The 23,933-nt window shown below is 38.5% G+C and overlaps 1 protein-coding gene across 1 annotated transcript in view; it reads left to right on the forward strand.

Annotated features, from left to right (window-relative positions):
• LOC129266231 (protein sax-3-like) overlaps positions 1-23,933 on the forward strand; it is a 77,194-nt gene that overhangs the window by 33,155 nt on the left and 20,106 nt on the right. Inside the window, exons 2-8 of the mRNA XM_054904065.2 lie at positions 5,427-5,617; positions 6,198-6,288; positions 6,794-6,932; positions 8,086-8,213; positions 14,779-14,903; positions 18,667-18,826; positions 23,239-23,398. Coding sequence (XP_054760040.2) covers positions 5,465-5,617; positions 6,198-6,288; positions 6,794-6,932; positions 8,086-8,213; positions 14,779-14,903; positions 18,667-18,826; positions 23,239-23,398 — 956 coding nt within the window. The 5' untranslated portion in view covers positions 5,427-5,464. The remainder of the gene's footprint in view (positions 1-5,426; positions 5,618-6,197; positions 6,289-6,793; positions 6,933-8,085; positions 8,214-14,778; positions 14,904-18,666; positions 18,827-23,238; positions 23,399-23,933) is intronic.

A 23,933-nucleotide genomic window follows, 5' to 3' on the forward strand; every position in this document is an offset into this window, starting at 1 on the left:
ATGGATGAGAATTGATGAAAATCATGTTTGATGCAAAGGGTAAGCTTCAATCAGTGGTGGAATAAGCATGATAGATAAGGAATGCCTACACGCACCTGGGACCGAAGGATTTCAGTAGCTTTTAACTGTTATTGCAAATTTGTTATTATACACTGTAAAAAATGAAGTGCTTATTTAGCACTTACAGTGCTTGTATAGTGACTGCACTACGAGTACTGATTTTCTAGTTTAAATTTGAACTAGAAAATCAGCACTCGTAGTGCAGTCACTATACAAGCACTGTAAGTGCTAAATTAGCACTTCATTTTTTACAGTGTAGTAAGTTTTATGAAACTGGTCCCTGGTTTACCTTGGGATTTTAGTATTTGAAAAAAGAAATGTAACATGGTTGACGGAATGATACTTCATGATCAGAGATTTGTGTTCTAGCGTCCTTAGACAAGGCATCAATCCACACTTTGCCACTCTCCACCCAGGTGTTAAATGGGTACCCAGTAGGATTTGAAAGTCATTATAATTGTAAAATGTGTAGTATTGTCTGCGCCTCAATGGCAACTAACTAGAATATTCCCCAGGGAGTGGAGGTTGTGCATACGTTGTGTCTGGAATAGCTGATTGAATCCGATGATCAGGGTAATAATGATTAAATCTGCAAGCACTTTAGATATGCACAATCTATGTCTTAATCCCCTTTTAAATAACCTGATTAGTATCATTTTTTGAAAGAAAAAAGTTGTTTGTGACTGAATGAGATATGCAACACATTTTTGCTGACAATGGTTATAAGCTACTGAAATCCTTCCATCTGATTGGTTGAGGGCAAATTTGTCAGTAAATATCACTATTTGCTTCATGAAACTCCTTCCAGATCAAGGTCTTTTTGCTGTGGGAAGGGCATTAGGCTGCAGAGCCTTGATCCCTGTGCAAAACGTCAAAGAGGCTACAAAATGTTTCACCTCCTCGCCTAACACCCTAGGTTATCATCTCCCTTTAAACATTCAGAACCACATTGAGCTTGTAATTGACTTGTAGGAAAAGGTACTGTTGCACGTCCGCCCATCCTTTATTAGTACCCTCAGCGGCTCGCGTTGCCCTGCGCCGCGCCCCTAAAGTTCACTCTCGCAGCGCTGCCGTGTTTGTAATAGCTCGTTTAATTTCTTCTACGGTTTTGGCGATTTGTTACCGCCGGTTGGGCCACCTGGCCAGCTGAATATGGGATGGTTGCGAGGCGAGCTGGCGCGGCGCGGTCTGCCCTGCGGATCGGGTTTTCCAAGCTAATTGAGGACTCTACACATTCCTTGACATAGTCTGCCTCTCTCTGTCTCTCTTTGTGTCTTTCTGTCTCTCTCTGTTTCTATTTGTCTCTCTCTCTCTACCTGCCTGTGTTTATCTCTCTGTATATCTCTTCCTTTCTTCTTTCTATGTAATACACTCTCTTCTCTTTCTATTTATCTCTCTATTTTTCTCACTTGCTCTCTCTTTCTCCCTCCCTCTCTAAGTCTAATTTTCTCTTGTACCTCATTCAACTGCCTCTTCATCTCACTCTGGTTCTCTCTTTCTCTACCTTGCTATTATTTCTGTCTCTGTCAATGTTATTAATGTTATAATTTTTCTCAAAGGATTTCTTTATTTTGTTTTTCCTTTCCATTTTCAATCAAGCCCCCTTCCGGTGGACTCATCTTTACTTTTTAATCTCCTTCTCTTTGTCTTTCTCTCTGTTATTCTATAATTTACTACCCTTTTTTGCCCTTTACAATTGATATATGTATTTCAATTCAGTATTTCCCCATCCATTAGCCTATATGGCAAAGCTGTTTTATTTTCATTAGTATACATTGCTATTCTACATATTCTGTTTCTTGTCTGTAGATACCCAACACACCAATATATTTTTATTATTAAATCATGATAGAACACAATGACACTCAATGACGTCTTTTTCCAATACAATTACACTCTCGACTTGAAAATGACTTTAAAAATACAAAGACCCACCCTTTCTATGGGAACCACGAAAATGGGGTCGATTCTATTAGCATTCCCAAGTTGGTAAACAGCTGATGCTAGTGTTCATCATATCATGAATAAACACACATTTATGAAACCTGGAAAATATCAATTTTTCATTGTAAATGAAAATTGTGTATATGTGTTCCTCTTTTTGTCTGTATACATCAAAAATTTGATGAAATGTTTATATATTCTCATAATAGTCAAAGGAACATATTGTCTTTGTGATCTGGTAAAACTATAAATTCTAAGCCCCTCCTTGTCCTACCCCGATTTTGGCTCCCCTTTCTAGTCCTTATCGACCCCTTGCTTATCTGTCCCTACAGAAAGCCCAAATAATTCATAGCTTTACATTATTTTGTCTTTATACCTCCAATCTTTTTTAAATTTGACATTCATTTAAAATCAAGTTGCATATTTATGTGCATATCACTGCCCAACTAGGCAAGTGCCTCTTAGACACTCCCCATGTTGAAAATACCTAATAAGTAATAGCAATTTATATTTCCTTGTAACGCAATTCCCCTGCCTCTTTCCTCTTCAAAATGACCATACTTAAGCCTCTCAGCATTGTTTAGTAACAAAATATTGTCGAGAGTATGTCAGATCGCCTGCCGCCAGCTCTGCCAGGCAATCAACAAGCCATCGCAAACTTGTCGGACTGTCGAACTAATAATTACGGCTCTAAACTCTGCGATTAGCCGGAGCTTATTGGAGTTTATTGGGATTTGATTAAACGGTGCGCGACACTGCCCTCTGTGAACTGGGAGAGCAACGACTGAAACAAAATCTCCAAGATTTTCCTGAGCTAAGGTTTCGTGGAGCCCAGTTGGTTCAGACGACTTTTAATGAAAATGGATTTACTTGAATACATGTGTAATGAGCTTCTATTTTATTAGGTTTTTTCAATAATATTATTCAAGATGCCGTGAAATCACCATTTTACTCAAGAAATTCCAAGTCTTTGATACATAACATAATGTTGCTAAGATACATGAATGCAGCACTTAGTATATAATCTTTGGAAGAATGATGAGTTTTTACCCTGTATTGAGTGAGAATTCTGATTGTATTATTTTCATGATCCGACATGATCGTTCCTGTTTTAATTTCATACCTTTAAATTATTAGGTGTAAACAAGACCAAGAAGAATCACTAATATCTGAATATATTCTAAACCTTTCTCACAGCCATGCCCTTGTAAAATTACATAAGCGGTAATTCAATAGTAATTATTATACATTATCCCCCATAACAACCCTCGTTCACGACTTATACAATGAAAAAAATCTTAAAATATGAGAATAAAATGTTAAACAATTTAGTAGTTTTATCAATAAAGAAGTTTGTCTAACCAAAATGTAAGGATTATAGATTACCCCTACCCATAACAACCCATCTTCAATACTTCTATTTGGACAAACAAAATAAATGACAAGAATTAGATGTTAAACAATAATAGTTTTATTGATACAGGAGACTTCCAAATCAATAAATTGAAATGGAACGAATTTCTTCCATCCCTGACCAAATTGTTGATGTACTCTCCGTGAGCGTTTGGACGATTCTGGCCTAATTTTAGCGGAGTTGATAAATATGCGAGACAGATATTCAAATCTCCAGTGACTCCTAAATCGCGATGTATTTAGGGAAAAGGAAGAGAAATGTTTTTGGGGGTTGAGTGTTGACACTGCTGGAGGTAGATGGACACTTGTGAATGCTCAAACAGGCTGGCATAAGGCTCGTCGGATAAAGTTGCGCCTTGTCTGTCACCCGCGATCAATCCGGTGGAATCGATCGCGAGGGATCGGCTGTCGGATTCCGGGAGATGTCCCGAGTCCCCTCCTTGTTATTATGAAGCCAATAAAACGAGTGGTGAGAGAGGGAGGGAGGGAAGGTTTGCTGGATTGATGGAAGGATGGATGTGGGTGGATGGATAGAGGAATGGATGCATGGATGAACAAGTGGTAGGATGAAAAACATGGAGAATTTATTGTAATTTATTTACCTATCTTTCTTTTCCTCTTTTCCATCGATTGTTCTTTCTCTTTGTCCATCTGTCTATCATTTTCTGTTTCCAAATAATTCAAACATTATTTTACTCATATTTTCTTGTGTTTCTTCCTGTTTTTCTATTATAGTCTCTTTCTCTCTCTCTCTGTCTTTGTTTCTCCATTGATCAATTCATCTATTGTCCCCTTTCTACATCTATATTTTTGTCTTTATCTTTATCTTTCTTCCTCTCTCCATTTTCTCCCTCTCCCTCTCAGCTACCTGAAACCATCATGCCTCTATCTCTCTTAACCTGACAACGAAATTGTTTAGGAAATCTTCTTGTCAGACGGTGCATGCCTATATCAAAATTTACACCAACCGTCATCAGGATGTCGCCTCCAAAATTGATTGCTATTTTAGGATAGACTTCCCATTCTTCATATTTCATACTTTCCGCTCGCACCTCGAAAACTACCAACTTCTCTCGCTATAGAAAATGGCATGTTCATGGTGTAGATAGTTATAGAAATTGAGATAGAAATGAAATGATAGAAGTGGGAGAAAGTGTTGTAGTCTTGTTGTCCCTGGGATCATTTGTACGTCATCGAAGATTGAGGGAGGAGGGTGTTTGGGAATTTTAAAGAGCGAAATGAAATGGGATATTGTATTTTATTTCTTTGATGGATTAGAGCCGAATAATGCGGTGAATAATGAATTTGGAGAACAGGAACCGTGGGATCGGATTTACAAGTAAACAAAAGCAAGAATGGGGGCAGAGTATGTAATGATTAAATGGGAAATACGGATGGGAAGTCGTTACGATTTGTATGGTGGCGGCGACATGAAGTGAGGTAGTAGAAGTAGAAGATGGAGAATGAAGAGGAAATAAATGAGACAAGATTGATCTGGATGAGAAGAGGAGAGGAACGGAAGGGGAGAGAACAAGGGAAAACGAGTCAATTGAAATAAAGAGAAAACAGAAAAGAGAAAGCAGAGACTGGCAGAAAAATTACAAAAAAGTCTATGAGTAGAAAAATTCTGGGGCTCTTGATAGAATACTCAGTGCTTTGACTGTACTGTTGATTTGAAGGATAATTTGTTCTTTCAGAATTATTTCTAACCAGCCCAAAAGTTGGTTTGAAAAGTACGAGCCGACCAACTGTTGGTTTAAAAAATATATCACAATTCATATTTGCATACAGTTTTGTTGACCAAAACTTACTAGGTTCATATTCGAACCAATAATTTATGAGAGTGATATAAAGTTAATTTCTGTTTGATTGGAATATTCTGTGAATAAAAAATATTGTTTATCTGAATATAAGGGTTAATGTCACATGATATGATATTGCATATGTGCAAGCTGTAGTACATGAACTAAATTGATGATGAAATTTCTTTTATTTTGTCTTTTATACAGATTTAAGAGGAGACTTCCGCCAAGAACCGAGCGACACCATGGCTCTGCTAGGGGAGGCGGTGGTCCTGGAATGTTCTCCTCCCCGCGGGCACCCGGAACCGGAGGTGACGTGGGAGAGGAACGGACAAACGGTGGTGGAAGATGGAGTCAGAGTGAGAATACTGACGGATGGGAACCTAGTCATATCACAGGTAATTTTTATGATGGTGGTGGAAGTGGTGGTAATGATGATGGTGGTGGTGGTGCTGATGGTGATGATGATGATAATGGTGATTGTGATGATGATAATGGTGATTGTGATGATGATGGTGGTGGTGGTGGTGATGGTGTTGGTGGTTGTGGTGGTGGTGATGGCGATAGTGGTGGTAGTCATGGTGGTTGTGGTGGTGGTGGTGGGGATGATGGTGATTGTTATGATGGTGATGGTGGTGGTGATAGTGGTGTCAATGGTGGTAGTGGTGGTAATGATGGTGTTGATGGTGGTGGCATTAGTGGTAGTGGTGATGCAGATGGTGGTAATGATGATAGTGATGGTTATGGCGGTGACATTGGTGGTGGTTGTAGTGGTAGTGGGGTGATGGTGACGGTGGTAGTGGTGGAGTGATAATGATGAATATGGTGGTGGAAATGGTGGTATTATTGTTGTTAGGATCATGATGCATAGCTATAATGACGGTGCTGATGGTTTTGATTATGCTTTTTTTAGTTGAGCCTGTAAGAATAATTGTTCTTATGTTCCTGTATTTTCTCTTCCTGTATTTTCTCTTCCAGCCTAAATCAAGTGACATCGGAAACTATGTTTGTGTCGCTACCAACTCAGAGGGGACAAAACGAAGTGCTCCTGGCCGATTAATAATTAACTGTAAGTTATTTCAAAATTAGAATTTTAGTATTTATATGTATTGCCTTCCAAAAACTCAATCTAGAGTTTTCAAAGAGCTAAATTGAATTTATCATTCAGTTTTCGGCAAGCCTATTATGTTAAGCAATCAGGTAAAAAATCACCATTTACCAAGTTACAATTCACCATTTATTTGTCAGTTTTTTGTCAATATCATTTCCAAATCACTGAAATACTTTTCAAAGTAAAACATGTTAATTCAATGTCAAATAGTAATTATCATAGAAAAAGAATATGTGAAAATTACATGCCAAAATCAATTCCAAGTCTTGCTGTTAATTGCAAATTTACTATCGATCACTGGACTGTTTTTTGCATCAACAAGAATAAATTGATTTGCTATATTCAAAATTGATCAATCACTGGTAAATTTGCAACTGAATTATACATTTTATTGCAAATATTTGTTTGCAACACCCCCCTAAGTTTATATTTAATCCTGGAATTTCCATCTTATCCTATGCAGCTCGCCCGGCTTTCACGGAGGTTCCTTTCGACACCCTGGCCATCCCGGGAGAGACCATCACCCTCCCCTGCGTGGCGGAGGGGGAGCCGACGCCCACCATCAGATGGGAGAAGAAAGATGGCGTTCTGCCGGTCAATAGGTAAGCTACACATTATAAAGATTTTAAGATCAATTCCAGTTGTGGTAATGATTTCAAAATGAGATTGTGCGGAATCCAATAAATGGACCACCAAAGCGTCTGTATGTATAGATGAAGTAATATGTGCCAAAAGATTTTGGAATAAATTCTGTTCTTGCTGAGGAATTAGAAAAATTAGTTTGGCTTTCCAGATTTTGGGTTTCTTTTTTTCAATAAACAATAATATACTGCCCCACATGTGATTATTTGTACTGGTGTTCTATTTGCAGTCCAAGTTCAGGTTTTTTATCTGTTCAGTCCAAAACATAGTTGCGTCCATCCTAGTCTTCATTTTTTAGTAAGGTAGTTTTCATTTATTAGTAAGGTACTTTTGCACATCTTCTCGTCCTTTGTTAGTAACCCCAGCATCTTGGGTTGCATTGCTAACTTTATGGATTGTATGCATAGCACAAAAATTTGATTAATAATAGTAAATGTTTTCATGAATTTGACAATATTGTGCTATCTCATCCCTTAGCCACATCGTTCCACAAATTACACAGAACAAAGCCCAGGCTTTATAGCCTTGCTCGGAGATGTATACTGAACATATGGCATTGTTAATGCGATTAGAAAAAGTGTTAATTTCTTCATCTCCTTGTTTACAATAGAAGGTTGAGTGATAGGGTGGAATTCCTCAGACAATCGGGGTTTCCTGAATGGAGGAGTTCTGATGAATCATCCGTGATTTTCAGGTTTATTTTGCCAAAGATGTAGTTACCAAAATTTCATAGTTGTGTGCTTAATTAAGTTCCAAAATGAATATACATCTTACTGTTTATGACCTGGTAATAGATACAAAGCATTTGAAGGGAAGGGGCATTTTTACCTTGTTTTTCTTTATAATGTCTGGTTATTATTAAGTCAAACTGCATTTCTATGTTGTTTAAAAAAAGATGTGGATAAAACTTTGATTTAACAGCTCTTTGTTCTCCAGTAGAAGATATAAATTATTTGAAATTTTAGAATTCTAATAATTTTCCATTTTACTCCAATTATTTGATTAGTTGTCAGATAATGCAATGAATAAATTGCAAGATTTTGTTAAGAATTATAGAATTGAGAGAGAGAGAGAGAAAAAAACTAACCTCTTGAATTCTTATTTGCCCATCAGGCACACCATATTGCTGGACAACTCATTGAAGATCACCAATGCAGAGGCAAGCGATTCAGGAACGTATGTTTGCAGCGCCCAGAACACTTGGGGAGATAAGAGTGTGGACGTGATCGTCACCATCAGCTGTAAGTTCCAAGATGTATTTGTTGCCATGGTTTAGGATTGGATGCTTTAGTTAAAAAATGATGTGATGGTGATAATGATGGTGGTGGTGATGATGCTGATGATGATGATGGTGATGATGATGACGATGGTGGTTGTGATGATGATGGTGATGGTGATGATGGTGGTGGTGGTGATGATGATTATGATGGTGATGATGATGGCGGTGGTGGTGATGATGATGATGATGTTGATGATGGTGATGATGGTGGTGACGATGATGATGATGATGATGATAATGATGATGATGATGATGATGGTGGTGGTGATGATGATTATGATGATGATGAATTATGATGTTGATGATGATGTTGATGATGATGATGATGACGATGATGATGATGACGATGATGATGGCTATGTGTTATGAATATTCACTCTTAAACCAAACCCTTTCCATAACTATTAATAACAAAGAGAATAGATTATCCTGTAATTTTATTTGTAACTAAGATGAATTAAAAAAGTTTGGAGAAGAAAAGTCCCTGATTTGTAACTTGTAAATCATAATTATTGCGGTATGTTTATCATGCAAGTGGGCCTATATTATAAGACTACACAAACGAGAATTGGGTTATGAACATGGCCAGATTCAAGTAGTTGAGGACTGAAGGTGGCGCTATTGAGGTTTGCTGGTTCGTATCTGGCTTTAAGCATCAACATGATGAGATATCTGCTTGTAGTTATCTAAAGTAGATCTGAACTTATTCCAATTGGGAACCAAGCTTTTGCAATCATTCTTCTTGAACAATAAATCTAGAAATTGTTAACGAAATACACAGAGTGTCTCCTCGGATGAGAAAGTCAAGACATTCCACTGCTTTATCTCCAGTGAAAATCTGTCTGCTTCCGAAACATTGACAATGTTGCCCGGTGTTTTGCTACAAATGTAGCCAGGATCGCCCCAGGATATTCTCCCGCAATTAAGATCATTTCATTGTGGTCGGGCTCTGTCAGGACACTGCTACAGAGCTTACCGCATCCTTGACACGCTCGTCCCATTCGCTGAGCTGCAAATTGACCACGCCGAGACTCGGTTAAAGGGGGGGGGGGTGAATCACGGGCAGTTGTCGGTTTCCGATCTGACCTTGAGGTCGGGCGCCGTCCATCATTGAGATTCGTATCGGGAGTAATCGACACAGGAAGAGCTGGTCGTTGGATTCAATTTACAGCTTATCGCAAATCGATATCGGATTTGATCTGCATTTAAAGGGATTAGCGAGCTTGTAAAGGGATTCTAAAATGTTTATGGTGTTGCGATATGTACATTAGAGTTGATTGAAGTGGCATTCGTAAATCCATCTCTAAGAGCAATTACATATACTGTATGATGTGCAAAGTATAGTTTCCATTGATGATAAAGATGCAAGTTGTCATTGAAATTATTATTTAGTTATTAATTAAAACCCTGGAATTCTATTAAAGATTAAATGGTCACTTCCAGCTTGGGCACTCAACAGAGTGGATTTGGCGCTTTACAAGTCACATTATTATTGTTATTATTATTATTATTATTATTACTATCACTTAAAATCTAAATTTAAATTTGTTTGGTTCTTGCAGGGTTTGGAAATATCTGTTAAATTGGAGATTTAGGTCAAGTTATTCAAATATTCATATTTACCATCTGAATATGAATGATTGCAGAGACAAGGAAAATTATTGCAGGACTGGGAGTTACAGGATAAAATGCTGATTTTTTAAAGATTATCCTATATTACAGCTTTAAAGGGATGATGAAATTAGAAGAGTTGAGGGATTTTAAAGTGGCAAGGGTCACATGACAAGATAGTCATCAACTGCCATACTTCCCACCTTCTGCGATATCTAGCATCTTTACAAATCTCCAACGTCACTTCAAAATCTTCTCCTTAATCCTCCTTTATCTTGCATCTTTCGCTCAATCTCATCTTCTCCTCCATTTCATCTACCCCTTCTTTTTCTTCTTCTTTCCTGTTCTTCTTTCCTTATCTTCTTCTTCTCCTTCTTTTCCTTTTTTGTCTTCTTTGTCTCCTCCTCTTCCTATTTCTTCTTCTTCGTCTTCTCCTTCTTATTCTTATTCTTTTCTTCTTATTATTATTATTATTATTTGTCTTCTCCTTCTTTTTCTTCTTCTTCTTCTTCTTCTTCTCCTTCTCCTCCTCCTCTTCCTCCTCCTCTGTCTCCTTCTTCTTCCTAATCTCTTCTTCTCTTTCCTACTCTCTTCTTCTCTTTCTTCATCCTCCTCCTAATTTGTCTTGTTCTTCTTCATCTTCTTCTCCTTCTCCTCCTCCTCTTCCTCCTCCTCTGTCTCCTTCTTCTTCCTAATCTCTTCTTCTCTTTCCTACTCTCTTCTTCTCTTTCTTCATCCTCCTCCTAATTTGTCTTGTTCTTCTTCATCTTCTTCTACTTCTCCTCCTCCTGGTCCTTATCCTTCTCTTCTTTTCTTCTTCCTCTAACCACCTGACATTTGATACTTCATGCAGTGGATGATTGTTAGGAGATTCAAAGCAGATTTAAATGCGATCTCTTCGTTAAGTCTTCACTAAAGCTTGGCCTAGCCCTCCGTGAGCTGGCTAAACGACGAGCCGATCGGGTTTGCAAGAAAAGTGAAATGTTAGTTGACAATGAATATTGAGAGCCTGATCTTGATGACATGTGTAACATTATTCGCAGCTTTGTTACATATTGTTTTCCTGAAGTTCTTGGCTGCTAAATCATGTGTCGGTGAAGTGCATATATTTCCCTTTCTTTTACAAATCCTCACAGAAAATGATACTCTTGAATCCACATACGAAAGTAAAACAAGAATAATCTAGTTTCATGAATGTATTGCATGTTTTAAAAAATCACGAAAACAGCAATACCTCAAAAAATGTTTGTGCCACTAAGACATTTTTAGCATCAAAGAAATCTTTAAAATGTCTTGAATGAGATTTCAATCCGAGAAATGACATTTAGATTTAAGTTCCTTTGAAATGCATATTTTTGTACTTTGAAAAAGTTGATTCTACGCTGGAATCGCCCGCATGTTTTCTCATTTCTTGAAACGAATATCAGATCACCAACAACAACAAAAAAGTCTGAAACTGTGAGAAAGTGTTTGCAAGGACAAGGGCATTTCTCTGTTTTCTTCTTTAAAAAAAAGCAGATTAGAAAGAAAGGACATTTCTCAGTTTTCTTCTGAAATAGCAGATTACAAACTAACTATTATTGGAGTGTTCGAAATTCTTCCATTTTCCCAACCACATTGCATTGAAAGTGCTTTCTCCAAAGCTTTTTGTTGGGTATTACATTACGTTAAAACATTATCACAAGACATTAATAGCAAAGAGAACAATAACCAGGCAGATAAAAGGAAATAGGGTTTGTACAATAGTCATGCCCAAAGCATTGTTTTTAAGCTACACGATGCGGTTTCGATGTCTCCGGGAAGAAAACTTTGAAAGTTTTTGGACCAGATTTTTCCCACCTCTGTACCTGGCAAGGATATCGATTGCTTCCCAGCTTTGGAAGTGAAGCCAAAATAACATCAATGGTGCAAGCTCTAGGTCCAGTATAACTTTCTTGTTGTTTCTTCTTCTTCGTCTTCTTCTTCTTTTCATTTTTTTTTGGTGGGGGGGGGGTATTAGGTAACCCAGAATACTCAGATCCATGTCTGTATGAAAGGCAGGAAGTCAAATATAACAAGAAAGAAAAATACCATTAAAAAATTGGATCCCAAATTCTAAAACATTATTGCTGTTTTTTTACCAATTTGCTTTCTTTAATGATAACCTTTATGCATGTGTACTGCCTCTATCTCTACCATTCTATCCCACCATCCCCTTCCCTTCTTTCCCTTCCTCTCCCCCTTCACTCCCTCACCCTCCCCTCTTCCTTTCTTCCCCCTTCCCCTCTTATCTTCTCTCCCTCCCCGTTCTTTCCTCTCTCCCTCCCTCTCTTCCCTTTTCTCTCTCCCCCTCTTCTTTCTTTCTCCCTCTTTCTTTCTTTCCCTCTTCCTCTTCTGTTTTCTTCCTCCCCCTCTTCCATTCTCTTACTCCCTCTCTCCCCTCTTCATTCCCCCTCTTCCCTCCCCCTCTTACCTTCTATCCCTCCCTGTTCTTCCCTCTTTCCCTCCCATCTCTTCCCTTTTCTCTCTCTTCCTTCTTTTTATCTCCTTCCTTTCTTTCCCTCCCCCTCCTATTCCCTTCTCTCCCTCTTCCTTTTCCCCTCCCCATATTCCATTCTCTCTCTCCCTCCTCCCATCTCCTATTCCCCCACCCTCTTTCTCCATTTCTCTTTCTGTACTGTGATGGAATCTCCTAATTCCTTCCGACTTTGAATAAGTAGGGAATGACTCAACATCTCTCCCTATAGCTTCCTCATTATACCTTCATCTCACTGTTTATTCTGCTGCTGCTTTTTCTTCTAAAATGAAGATGGTGTCAGATGTATTCCCTTTAAAATCACCACAGGATGACTTCTGCTAAGTGCTGAAAAGCATGTGAACTTTATTTTCAAGAAAGAGAGGATAAAACACCATTTACATTCAACCAATATTTATGCCTCTGTATACAATTCATTCTTTTCTTGCTAAATTGAGTCTGTAGGGTAAATAATGACAATAAAAAATTAATCAGTTATATCATTTCCATTTGCTTCTTCATGACAGTAGTCTGATAATATTTCTGTTGAAAATAATTATTTGTTGATCGAACGTTGATAGTGTTCATTAGCCTCATATTGACAACACTTTGCCAGGCAAGATTCCCTGTCATAAACCAAAAATAACAATTTTTGTTCTTAAACTGTTACTCAAAGACTTTGTTTTTTACTGGACAAGTCTCTTTCAGCTTGTTCAGTATGACCATATAATGCTTGAGTGAACCCCAAACTTAAAACCTTGACTTTTCTCTCTTTGAAATCCCTGTATATTGGATCAAGTACTTGTGTGCATTGTTGTTGATGGAGTTTACAAGTTATGTATCATTTTAAAGCTTAAGATGTGCCTTCTGAAATTTTCAAAATTTGTTTCGGTTGACTTATAGTAGGTTTTGAATAGACAGTAACAAGAATTAGTAACTGTAAATTGTGTTAAGATGGTGAAACTAAGTAAAATCCAAGTCTTTAGTTTCTTACTGTATAGGGTTCACTGCTGTTTGTCTTTATTTATAAGGTATCCCCTCCCCCCCCCCCCACTCCCATACGATCCATGTAGTAAGTCCAAGTATAAGTCTGATTTGCTCAACAAACCATTCGTATCGCAGCAAATATCTTCCAGCCGCAAGGGAGACACGACAGCACCAACACATTCTCTCTTTGCTCTCTTTACCAAAAGAAGAAGAATAAAACTAAAAAAATATACATTTGCATCTCCCCCCCCCCCTCCCTCCCCTTCTCCCTTTCAGAAGTAAACTGTCATGTCTGCATAAAGCAACCAACGGGCTGCTTGGCAATAGCTGTTGGGTGTTGATACAGTATATAAAACCTGCCAGCGGGGAAACGATCAGAGAGAGCGATCTAAACCCATATTTGTCCTGGGTGTATTAGGCCGGCATCAGTCATGGAGTGAGTGCAAATGTTTTTGCAGGTGGATAGGGGGAGGGAGAGGGGTAAAAAAAGTGGAGGATCCTTTCTGAGAAAGATGCGTATACCATGGAAGATTACGGAGATAGAGAAACTATGATGATGATGATGATGCGGTGGTGTTTGGGGAAATTCTTTTTTTCAGGTTTTCGTCATGAATAAAAGATGGGGGCTGCCAGCCGCTCATGACAGCTTGAATTTTTTAGATGTTTTCAATGAAAATGGACAAAAATTATATTGTAATAGCTAGCTCCAGAGCAAAGGAGGAGATGAAAAAGGGCCTTTTAAAGCTGAAAAAAATAATGTAATCACTCATGTTTGAGTTTTTGGTTGTTGTAAGTCTGTTTAACTTGTGTTTTTGTTGAGGTCGGAGGGGGCGGGGGGAAGGGTGGTCAATATAAACTTATGAATTTCTGCTACATAATTATGCTGAATATGGAAGTGTGTAATATCAGAGTCGTTTTTGCAGAATGCCTGTATTTGTAATTGATATCTTGGTTGGTGGTGTCCGTGTTGGTCAGATATTCAAAATTTATTGTCATGCTCAAAATAAAAAGAAATTACATTGGCATAAAAATCATATTCCAAAGGCTTGAGAGCCTTTGGTGAATGTTTATACCTATATTCCTGACATAGAAAGTATAATGATGATGTACATGAAAAATGATTTAAATCTTCAACCTGCTTTTAATTTCTCCTTTTGAATCAAAATCAACTATCCAATGGGCATCTAGCATTTGACTTATTAATATATTTTGATTTAGAAATCGATGATAATATGCTTGTTTCATTTAACCAAGAAATGGCATTTCAAATTCTTTTCCATTTAATTGAATATTAGATTTTTTTTTTCTAAAAGTATCAAATTTCTATGAAAAGTATATTAAGAAATGTTGTGCAGCTTTTTACAATGAATTGAAGTATTTTATTATTGGTGTTGAGTTTTGATTAATTATCTTGTCATTATTGTCCCTCCTCCAGCTGCACCAATGTTTACCCGTGTACCAGTGGATCGGACTGTGGTCGTAGGTCAAGATGCCTTCTTCCTGTGCCAAGCTACCGGTCTACCAACACCATCCATCTACTGGAAGGAACGAGGAGCAAAGGTAAGAAGAGTCCAATATTGAAGTTGAGAGATTGGAGCGTTGTGGTCCAGTGGATTATTCTCCGGACTTTGAAACAGAGGGTCATGGGGTTCAAGTCCCGGCCATGGCGTATTCCCTTCAGGTTGAAATTGATCCACAATATGCTGCACTTAATTTATTTTCACCTTCTTTTCTCCCTTTCACCTCTTTTCTCCCTTTCTCTTCTTTTCTCCCTTAAACCTTTCTTAGTCCTCTGTTCCTTCCATTTCCCTTCATCTATTTCATCACCTTTTTCTTCTCTTTCCTCCGTTTTCCTTCCCCCTCTTCACTCCCTCTTGCTCATTCTTCTTCCCAACCACTCTGCCCCCCTCATCTCTTCTACCCCTCTCTTTCTCATCCTCTCCCTAACCACTTGCCCCTTCTACCCTGGCCTGCCAGCGATGCATCTCCGAGCTACCTGTTCAAAATGACATGCATAACCTCATCTCTGTTTACTCATCCACATCCATCTAAACACCCTCATATCCATCACCCACTCCAGAACCACTTCTCCGAAGAACACCTTGCCTCTCTAATCCCGTACCTGTTGCGGGCCATTCGATTACGACGGCGCCGCGGCCCTCGACCGGCGCCACTTACCTACCATTTGCATATCCCGGGATGTTTCGCCTTGTCTGCACGTCAGACGCTCGTCAGGGCGCGTCTTTCGTGAGTCATGGCGCTAAGGAGCTGGATTATGCTTCTCCAGCTGGGGTTGTAGAGATATGTGTCGAAAGTGTCATTGAAGCGTGTAAGGTGCTCGAGATGAGAGGGGGGGGGGTGGGGGATCCTTAGAAAATATAGGTCAAATTCAGAACAAGTAAAGATCTACCTGAAAATGCATGAACATACATATGCACCTTGCTAAATGCAGAAAGAAGCGGGTGATGTAAATGTCACTGCTGTGTATGTATTTTAGTTTTTGAATGTGAGAGGTGAGTGTGTAAGATGACGTAACCAATGAAAATACATGTTTTCATTTATTATACATCTATATGCCTTTTGTGTTATATTTTTAGGGTTGCACTGCAAAGTGGGGAAAAAGATACAAACACAACACAGATTTTTATGTACTCAGTATTTGGTTTCAAATAATTTGTCAGTGTTTGGTTTAGACAAATTCTGCAACTTATATGTTTCAGTAATCATAAAAAAGCATTACTACATGTATTTGGTCTTGAAGGTCATAAATATTTTTACAAATTTAGCTGAAGTTTTAGAAAGATTATGCAGTAACAGAAGTGGATGAAAATTTCTGTTTGGATGGGTCAGTAAAATACTGAATGTGTTATTTGTGATTGGAATGAGGTCAAAACAAAAGGGGAAAGACCTGAAATTGATAGATAGGAATGGACAAAAAAATGTGAAAATAGCTTAATTTTGTGATTTTTCAGAGGGTCAGGTTTCACCCTGAAGGAATTCCGTTAAATGTCTGTTCTGACAAATCAGCAGTGACACCATTTTCAAAATTTGCAGAAATTGTTTTGACTTCCTCGGCCACCTGTAGAAGATTGGCAGAGTCCCTTCAAAGTGATCGCACAAATGACATCACTGATACCTCAGCACTGTCAATTTTGTAGATGATGATATGCTGCATTTGTATGACTATTTATGAGGGCAAGCATTGGCTCGGCTGAATAAAAACAAAAGAATGATAGAGAGAGAGAGAGAGAGAGAAAGATAGATAGATAGATACATGTAGATAGATACTAGATAGATAGATGCACTGTAGATATATAGATACAGGCATGTAAAACCCAAAGTATAAAATAAAACAAAATTGAATGGAAATCAAATGAATAAATAGATATGAGATGAATTGAAAGAGATTGGAGGGGAGAGGGAATTGAATGAGAGCAGAGGGGGGGGGAGGTACAAATATTAACTGTTGAGAAGGAAAGTAAAAACTTATGGTACGGAGAAAGAGATAACTACAACAATAAATTGCTAGGGGGATTTGAAATGAAATAAGACAAAATGCAAAGATAAAAGAAAAGAAAGAAAGAAGAGAGTGGCAGTTTGTGTTGCAATTAAAGACTGTTAATAATAGAAAATCAAGTGAGATGGAAAGAGAGAAAGAGAAAGGGAGAGAGAGATACAGAACAAGACTGAGATGAAAAATGAAGGCTGGCGAAGAGGGGAGGGAGGAAGAAGAATTTGAATAATTATGGATGTGATGATTTTGCAGTCTCTCAAACGTCAAATTCTACCGGCTCATATTTGATTTCAGAACTCATTTGCAATTCAAAGTGTTGCAGCGTTGACCCAATTCCTTTAGAATTTATACACCACTCGTTTTACTCCTCTATTCTACAGTACCCTACCCCTTCCTCTTTCTGTCCCCCCCCCCTCTCTCTCTCTCTCTGTCATTTCTTTCTCTTTGCCTCTCTCCCCTCCCATTCTGCCTGTACCCCGCCCCTGCTTCATTTTATATCAATCTTATTTTGTGCCATAGTCCCCTGCCTCTCTTTTCTCTATACTTCAACACTTTAGTGACACATGTAACTTCAGATGGACGATTTCCCCTGACAACCCCCCCCCCTTCTCTCTATGTCACTTCTTTTCTCGTTGCCTCTTTCCCCTCCCATTCTCCCCCTCCATGCTTCACTTTATGTCATTCTATTTTAGGCCATATTCCTATTTTCCTCCTCTTTTCCATTTACTTTAACACTTTGTGACACCTGTTACTTAAAATGGACGGTCTCCCTTCCCCCACCCCTTGCCTCTGTACCCCTCTCTATTTCTCTCCCCCTTTCTTTTTCTCTCTCTGTCTTTCACTCCCTCATCTCTCTCTTATTTTTTTCTCTGCCGCTCTCCATCTATTGCTCTCTTTCTCTTATTTCATTTTCATTTCCCTTCCCCATCTAAAATGAGACCTGTTTCTCAAAATATCAAAAAGTTGACGTCTTGGACACTAACGCCCCAATTAAGCAGGTGCTTTCAGTGTTGGAATCTTGTTTATTCTACCATGGTTTTTAGTAACAGTGAAAATATGACAACTTATTGAAAAGAAAACGACAAATATAATATTATTGATTCCTAGTGAGGCAGGTGATTAGAGGAAAGGCTTTTTCTTTATTTATCTCGATGCGTCTAAGCCTCAGCAATTTCTAGCAAGTTACTTACGTTTGACGGATATTTGTGACACTAATACTTGCGCCTTTTTAACACTTTATACATACATGTACATGTACGTGATCCATCTAACTCCAACTCTTGGATGTGTTAACTGAATCAGTGGAATGAATATGTGACAATTTGAAATATCAAAGTTTTATTTATTTTTGTTTCCACACTTTCGCATCCCTTATGCTAGCCTTTTTTTTTGTTATATAAAAAGAAATGACATTTTTAAATTTGCCATCAACCATTTTGTCAGAGCTTAATGCCTGTCTGGTGAAACTTTTGATCAGAAAGAGAAAAGGGTACTGAAAGAAGTTTGCCACACAATGAAAGCATATGAATAACTACTTTCTCATCAAGTCCTTAATATCGTAATTTATTTTAGCCTGTGTTATATCAATACCTATTTTTTTCCCATAGTATAGAAATGAGCACAGAATTATCAAATGCTGCCAATTTGAGGATCAAAAGCAAATCTCAACCTGAAAACAATAAATTATAATCAGTTATAAAGCGTTCGGTTCGAAGCGCTTTACATTAAAATGTAGGCTATTTACTATCCCTCAAAAGTTCCAAGTAATCTATTTCATTCCAATTTCTTCTATTTCTTATCTCACTACAGCCTCTCATGTTTCCCGGTGATCGTACAGAGCATTACGAAGTGACCAACGATGGCAGGCTTCACCTTTTTTCGGTGACGCGAGAGAACGAAGGATATTACGTCTGTTCTGCGATGAGCGGAAGAGGATCCGTCGAGGACTCTGCCTATCTACGGGTCCTTGGTAAGTGAAGATTCCTCCATCTATTGAGCATTTACATTTATAAGTAAATGTCACTCGGTGATAAAATCTATACTGAGCATACATTTTTCAATTAAAACCCAAAGAGTGATTGATGTGTACATTATGTTTGCGACGTAAAGTTACAGTGTATTGTATAATCAGGTGTTTTGGTAAGAGAACTTTTTAGACAAGGCATGAACGAATGTTTTGCTGGACGTGATATGTGCAGATGTTGCTTTGATGTACAGGAGAAACTGCTGTTGACAGTGATCTGCTACTTCTGCAAGTGGGATAGTGTGTAAATGTAAAGGTTGTAGCTCTCCAAGCCTGCACACCTACCCCTTTCGTTCTTTCCACATAATTTCCCTCTGCTTTCGGACATGTCACATTGGTGATTTGCCATGTTTTGCCTTCCAATTTACATGGAGACGACAGTCTGAGGTTGTTCTTAGGAAAACATGATATATCAATGAAGACATCCAACTGTCTTTTTCCTTGCAATGTTGAAAAAGGGAGAGGAGAAGCCCGAGTCGTTTTAACTGGACACGACCCGCATGGCGAGACAAGTCACCGACTTGCCTTGTTATTAAATGCCGTCGTCGACAGAAATGTAAACGCCACTTAGGGAGTCGCTTTGATCTGCGACTGGGCCGCGCAGGAGAACCCGATCATCCCCGGTTGCCCTGTCGTCGATCTCGCGCGAATGTCCCTTGGAAGACGGTTGGGGATGCTTCTTAATTAGCCTACTGTCCATTTTAGTTGGTTTCTCGTCGACAATCTCAGTTTAGACTTGTAAGTCTGATAGGAAGAGTTATATTCATCTTGTTATCATTGAGTTGTGTGCCCTCTCTTTCATTTTATCCATTTTCACTTTCTTTTCTTCATCCAATTTCCTTCTATTAGTATCCTTTTTCTTTTCTCCCTCTCCATTAAATTCTCACCTTTCTTCTCTGTTATCTGCTTATTTCTTTCTTGTCACCTTCAACATTTTCTCCCTCTCTCATTTTCTTGCTTTCTTCCTTTTCTTCTCCTGTTTTCTGTTTCCCATCCCTATTTCTTTATGGCTTAAGAAAAATCCCCAGTTCCAGATCATAGTTCTAAAAAAAATGTATAGTATTAACCTGCTGGTAAGAGATTGGGTTAAAAGTTTATCTTTATCCCCCCCCAAAAAAAAATAAAAATAAATAAATTAAATAAAAAGAAAAAGAAATAAAATTATGCAGAAAAAATATCAAATTTCTACTTTTGAAATCAGGAAACATGGCAACATTTTTTATGAACAATACCAAATAATCTAAAAAAGAAAAGCATCTTGCTTTTTATAAACCTTCAAAACTCTGTGATTTTTGCTGCACAACAAGTTTTGCTGCTTGGTAAAAATAATAAAAACAGAAATCATTTGCTAGCCTTTCGATTTCTCTCCAGACTGTGTCTCTCATACTTCACTCAAAGTAAGCCACAGATCAAAGCATCAACTATTTGAAACGTACTCCGCTTCGACACCTTTCCTCGTCGCCGGAACCGACATCGATTCCGTGGTTGACCGCGGCTCTCGCAAGCCCGGTCGATCCTTGTCGGTGAGGTGCCTAGGTGTTCGGTTTCGAGACACAGGATGTGCGACCCCGTTGACAGGGGTAGACGGCCCCTCGCATGGGGGCGCAATGCTATACCGGTATTGGCGACCTGCGGTATCACTGGTCTTGGGTGTCACTCATTGGAGATGGGTGGGAGGGGCACCCCTGGAAGAAGATTAAATGGAGGTAGAACGTAGTGTGTGCTTGATTAAAAAAAAAGAAAAAGGGAGATTTCCAGAGAAAGTGAGTGAGTGAAAGACACAGAGGCCTGTATTCTGAAGTCAGGTTTAACTTAAACTCAGGTTAAAAGTTGTCGTTTAAGTATGGATACCCAATTGTTACATAAATCACTAACAGTAGAGATACCATAATTTCAGCTCATTTGGCTCTCAAATCATTCATAAATTGTCTAGGAAGTATAAATAGATGATTGTCTTCACCATCGATGAATCAGGAAAGAGCACAGTAAACATATGATACATTCAACTTAATTAAAATTTAGAAACTTTTGGCTTCGCATAATTTTAGCACAGAGTTAGACCATGGTCGAAGTTTAGACCTGACTTCAGAATACGGGTCAGAGAGAATAACTAAAATTAAAAATGATTTATGCACAAAAAAGTAAAAGAGACAGGCAGGGGGGGGGGTGGCAAAAATGAATGATAGGACGAGGAAGGATGAGAGAGGGATGGGGAGAGAAAGAGAGTGATAATAAACAAAGAGTGATTGGAAGAGAGAGGGGTAAAGAAAGTTAGAAAGCAACAAAGAGAGAGGGGGAAGAAAGAGAGAGAGAGAGTGGGTTAACGAGGAAAGCACATGAAAGTTTATGAGAAGCTTATTGAAATTGACTTCATCAAGTTGCAATGCTTAATGATTAATCCTCGTGTCTTATTTCTAATTGACCCAGTGTTTCAGCGGGACCATTATTATTGATTTTAATCAATCACACATTTTACAATCATGTTTGCCATCTCAAGGATCTTATATATACATATTTGCGATTGATACAAAAACATGTGACTAATTGAGATTGATTATAAGACAATGACTTTGGTTGGGGGGGTCACAAGTACCAAGTTGACCAACATTGAACCCTTAACATTGCATTCCATCTATGCCTCTGCCAGCTATAACATCAGCCTCTTCATACAGTATATAAATATGGATGGTACAAGATTTGAACATTGAAATGCAAAAGTCCGTCTCTTTTCCATGTTATTCTGAAAGCAAATTGTCCTTCACAGTGTAATCACAGGGTGTTCACAATAAACTTTGTTCAAAGTTCAAAGCCTGCATTAGTTTCAATGTAAAGATAGTTGCTATTCCAATTATACATTCACTGTCAGATAAAAATGGAAGAGAGAAATGAATCTTTTGTGAAATATTTGATCTGATATCCATGAAGAATGTGTATATTTACCATGATATTGCCAACATTAAAGTTTCAATCTATTTGCATGGAATGGGAAGAATGATCACAAGAAAAACAAATGTTTGCCAAGAACCAATGAATTAAGAATAATTTTAAGAAACAAATGGTCACTGCATTCTTATAAGCTTGGAATGTTTGAAAGATAATCCAATCAAATTGATAATAATAATAATAATATAGGAGTTATATAACACACTAATTCGCCCTGTTAGGTGCTCAAGGCGCTCCTATATTACCCCGGCTACGCTTGTCACACTGTTAAACCCGTACCAAATTTTGATATTCTTTAAACATGTGAAACATTCCTTATTTTATGCAATCATATAACATGAACCAGAGGGGAAATACGTTCCCAAATTAAAGTCTTGTTCAACTGGTTACTATTACTGATGAACATCTCGTACTCTCATTATTACCCATCTCCCTGCATCCAATCTTGATACTCTATGATCCTATCGCCACTCGGCATCCAAGTTCGAGGTCAATTACCCCCCCCCTCCAATGGCCTCTATTAAACCTATCTACATCCCCTTCTTATATGTCCGTTAGAAGATCCGAGTTTTTCCCCCGGGACACTATCGATGTGTTTGGGGAACACTTTAACCCAGTTTAGCTCAAATTTACCCTCTGTCGCCATCATCATTTAACCTCTTCATTTGTTTGCTATTCTTGGTCTCTTCTTGTCTGTTTTTGGTCTGAGATTTCTGTTTTATGTTTGCCGTCTCTCTCTCGTTCTATCTTTTCTTCTTATTTGAGTCTCTCTCTGTTTGCGTAAACAGTATTTATTTCCATCTTTTGAAGACACAGTGTCCTTCAACATGTTACGGCTCTTTAGCAACTATTCCTTCCTTGCATTTGTCCACTTTTACTACTTAATTTTCATCTTCTACCTCCTACATCTCTTCTTCCTCCATTTCTTCCTCTCCTTCTCTACCTTCTCATCCTCCTCCTGCTCCTTCTCCTCATCCTCCTGCTCCTTGTCCTCCTCATCCTACCAGGGTTCCCACAGTCATGGAAAGTCCTGGAAAAATTTGTGGTCCTGAAAAAGTCATGGAATTGCATTTACCTCTTGGCTATGGCAGCTTTCCAGTTTGTGGTGTCTTGCAATTCTCATACTCTGTGATCATACTCTGCTATTATAATTGGTGTTCATGATTTCCATTTTTCGCAGTTTTGTGACATCCCAAATTCTACATAACTCCCGCGATGTCACATGAAGTCATGGAAAGCAGCGATTTAGTCATGGAAAAGTCATGGAATCCTGTTTTCAAATTTCTGTGGGAACCCTGCCTTCTCCTTGTCCTCATCCTCCTCATCCCCTTCCTCCTATCTTTTTATAAAACTATCCTATTGGGCTTAACAGAAACATGCAAGCTGTAATTAACCTATTTTATTTTCCTTTTCAGATGATAACTTGCCTCTACCACCCATCATCCACATTGGGCCGTCCAATCAGACGCTGGTAGAAGGCAGCCCCGCCCAACTGGACTGCCAGGCAGAGGGACGAGCCCCGCCCTCTATCGATTGGCTGAAGGACGGTGCACCCTTACAGCTTGTGGGAACCAGGTAGGTTATAAGCTACTGAAATTCTTGGATCTGATTGGCTGAGAACAAATTTGTCATTGAAAACCACAGACAAAAATACTTCATGAAGCACTCCCCTGTGGCCCGTTTCATAACGAGTTACCACTTTGGTAATTTTGCTATATTGTCACTACCATGGAAACCTTGATTGTGATTGGCTGCTAAGCCCTGTTGCCATGGTAGATGCCATGATGGCAACGTTAATACAGTTAAAAGTTTCTTTGAAACGGGTCACTAAGGAACTAAAATACAGTAGTTGCAAAGAGCAAAATATCTTAGAATTCATATGTTATGCCTATCTGCCACCTTTTATGATATTCCATCAAGAAACACTAATTTATTTATGAGATTGTGCACATCTGTCCATGTCAGCCATAGCTGAGGGCTTTGTACTAAGAAGAAGAAAAATGTACAAAAGATCATGCAGTGAGTCAGATGCGTTGAGCCACCAAATGGGATATCATCATGCAAATAGTAATAGCACCCAAACTGAATTGTTTTATGTTGGAAATATATT

This window comes from Lytechinus pictus, chromosome 8 (genome assembly GCF_037042905.1).
Source record: "Lytechinus pictus isolate F3 Inbred chromosome 8, Lp3.0, whole genome shotgun sequence".
Taxonomy (NCBI): Eukaryota; Metazoa; Echinodermata; class Echinoidea; order Temnopleuroida; family Toxopneustidae; genus Lytechinus; species Lytechinus pictus.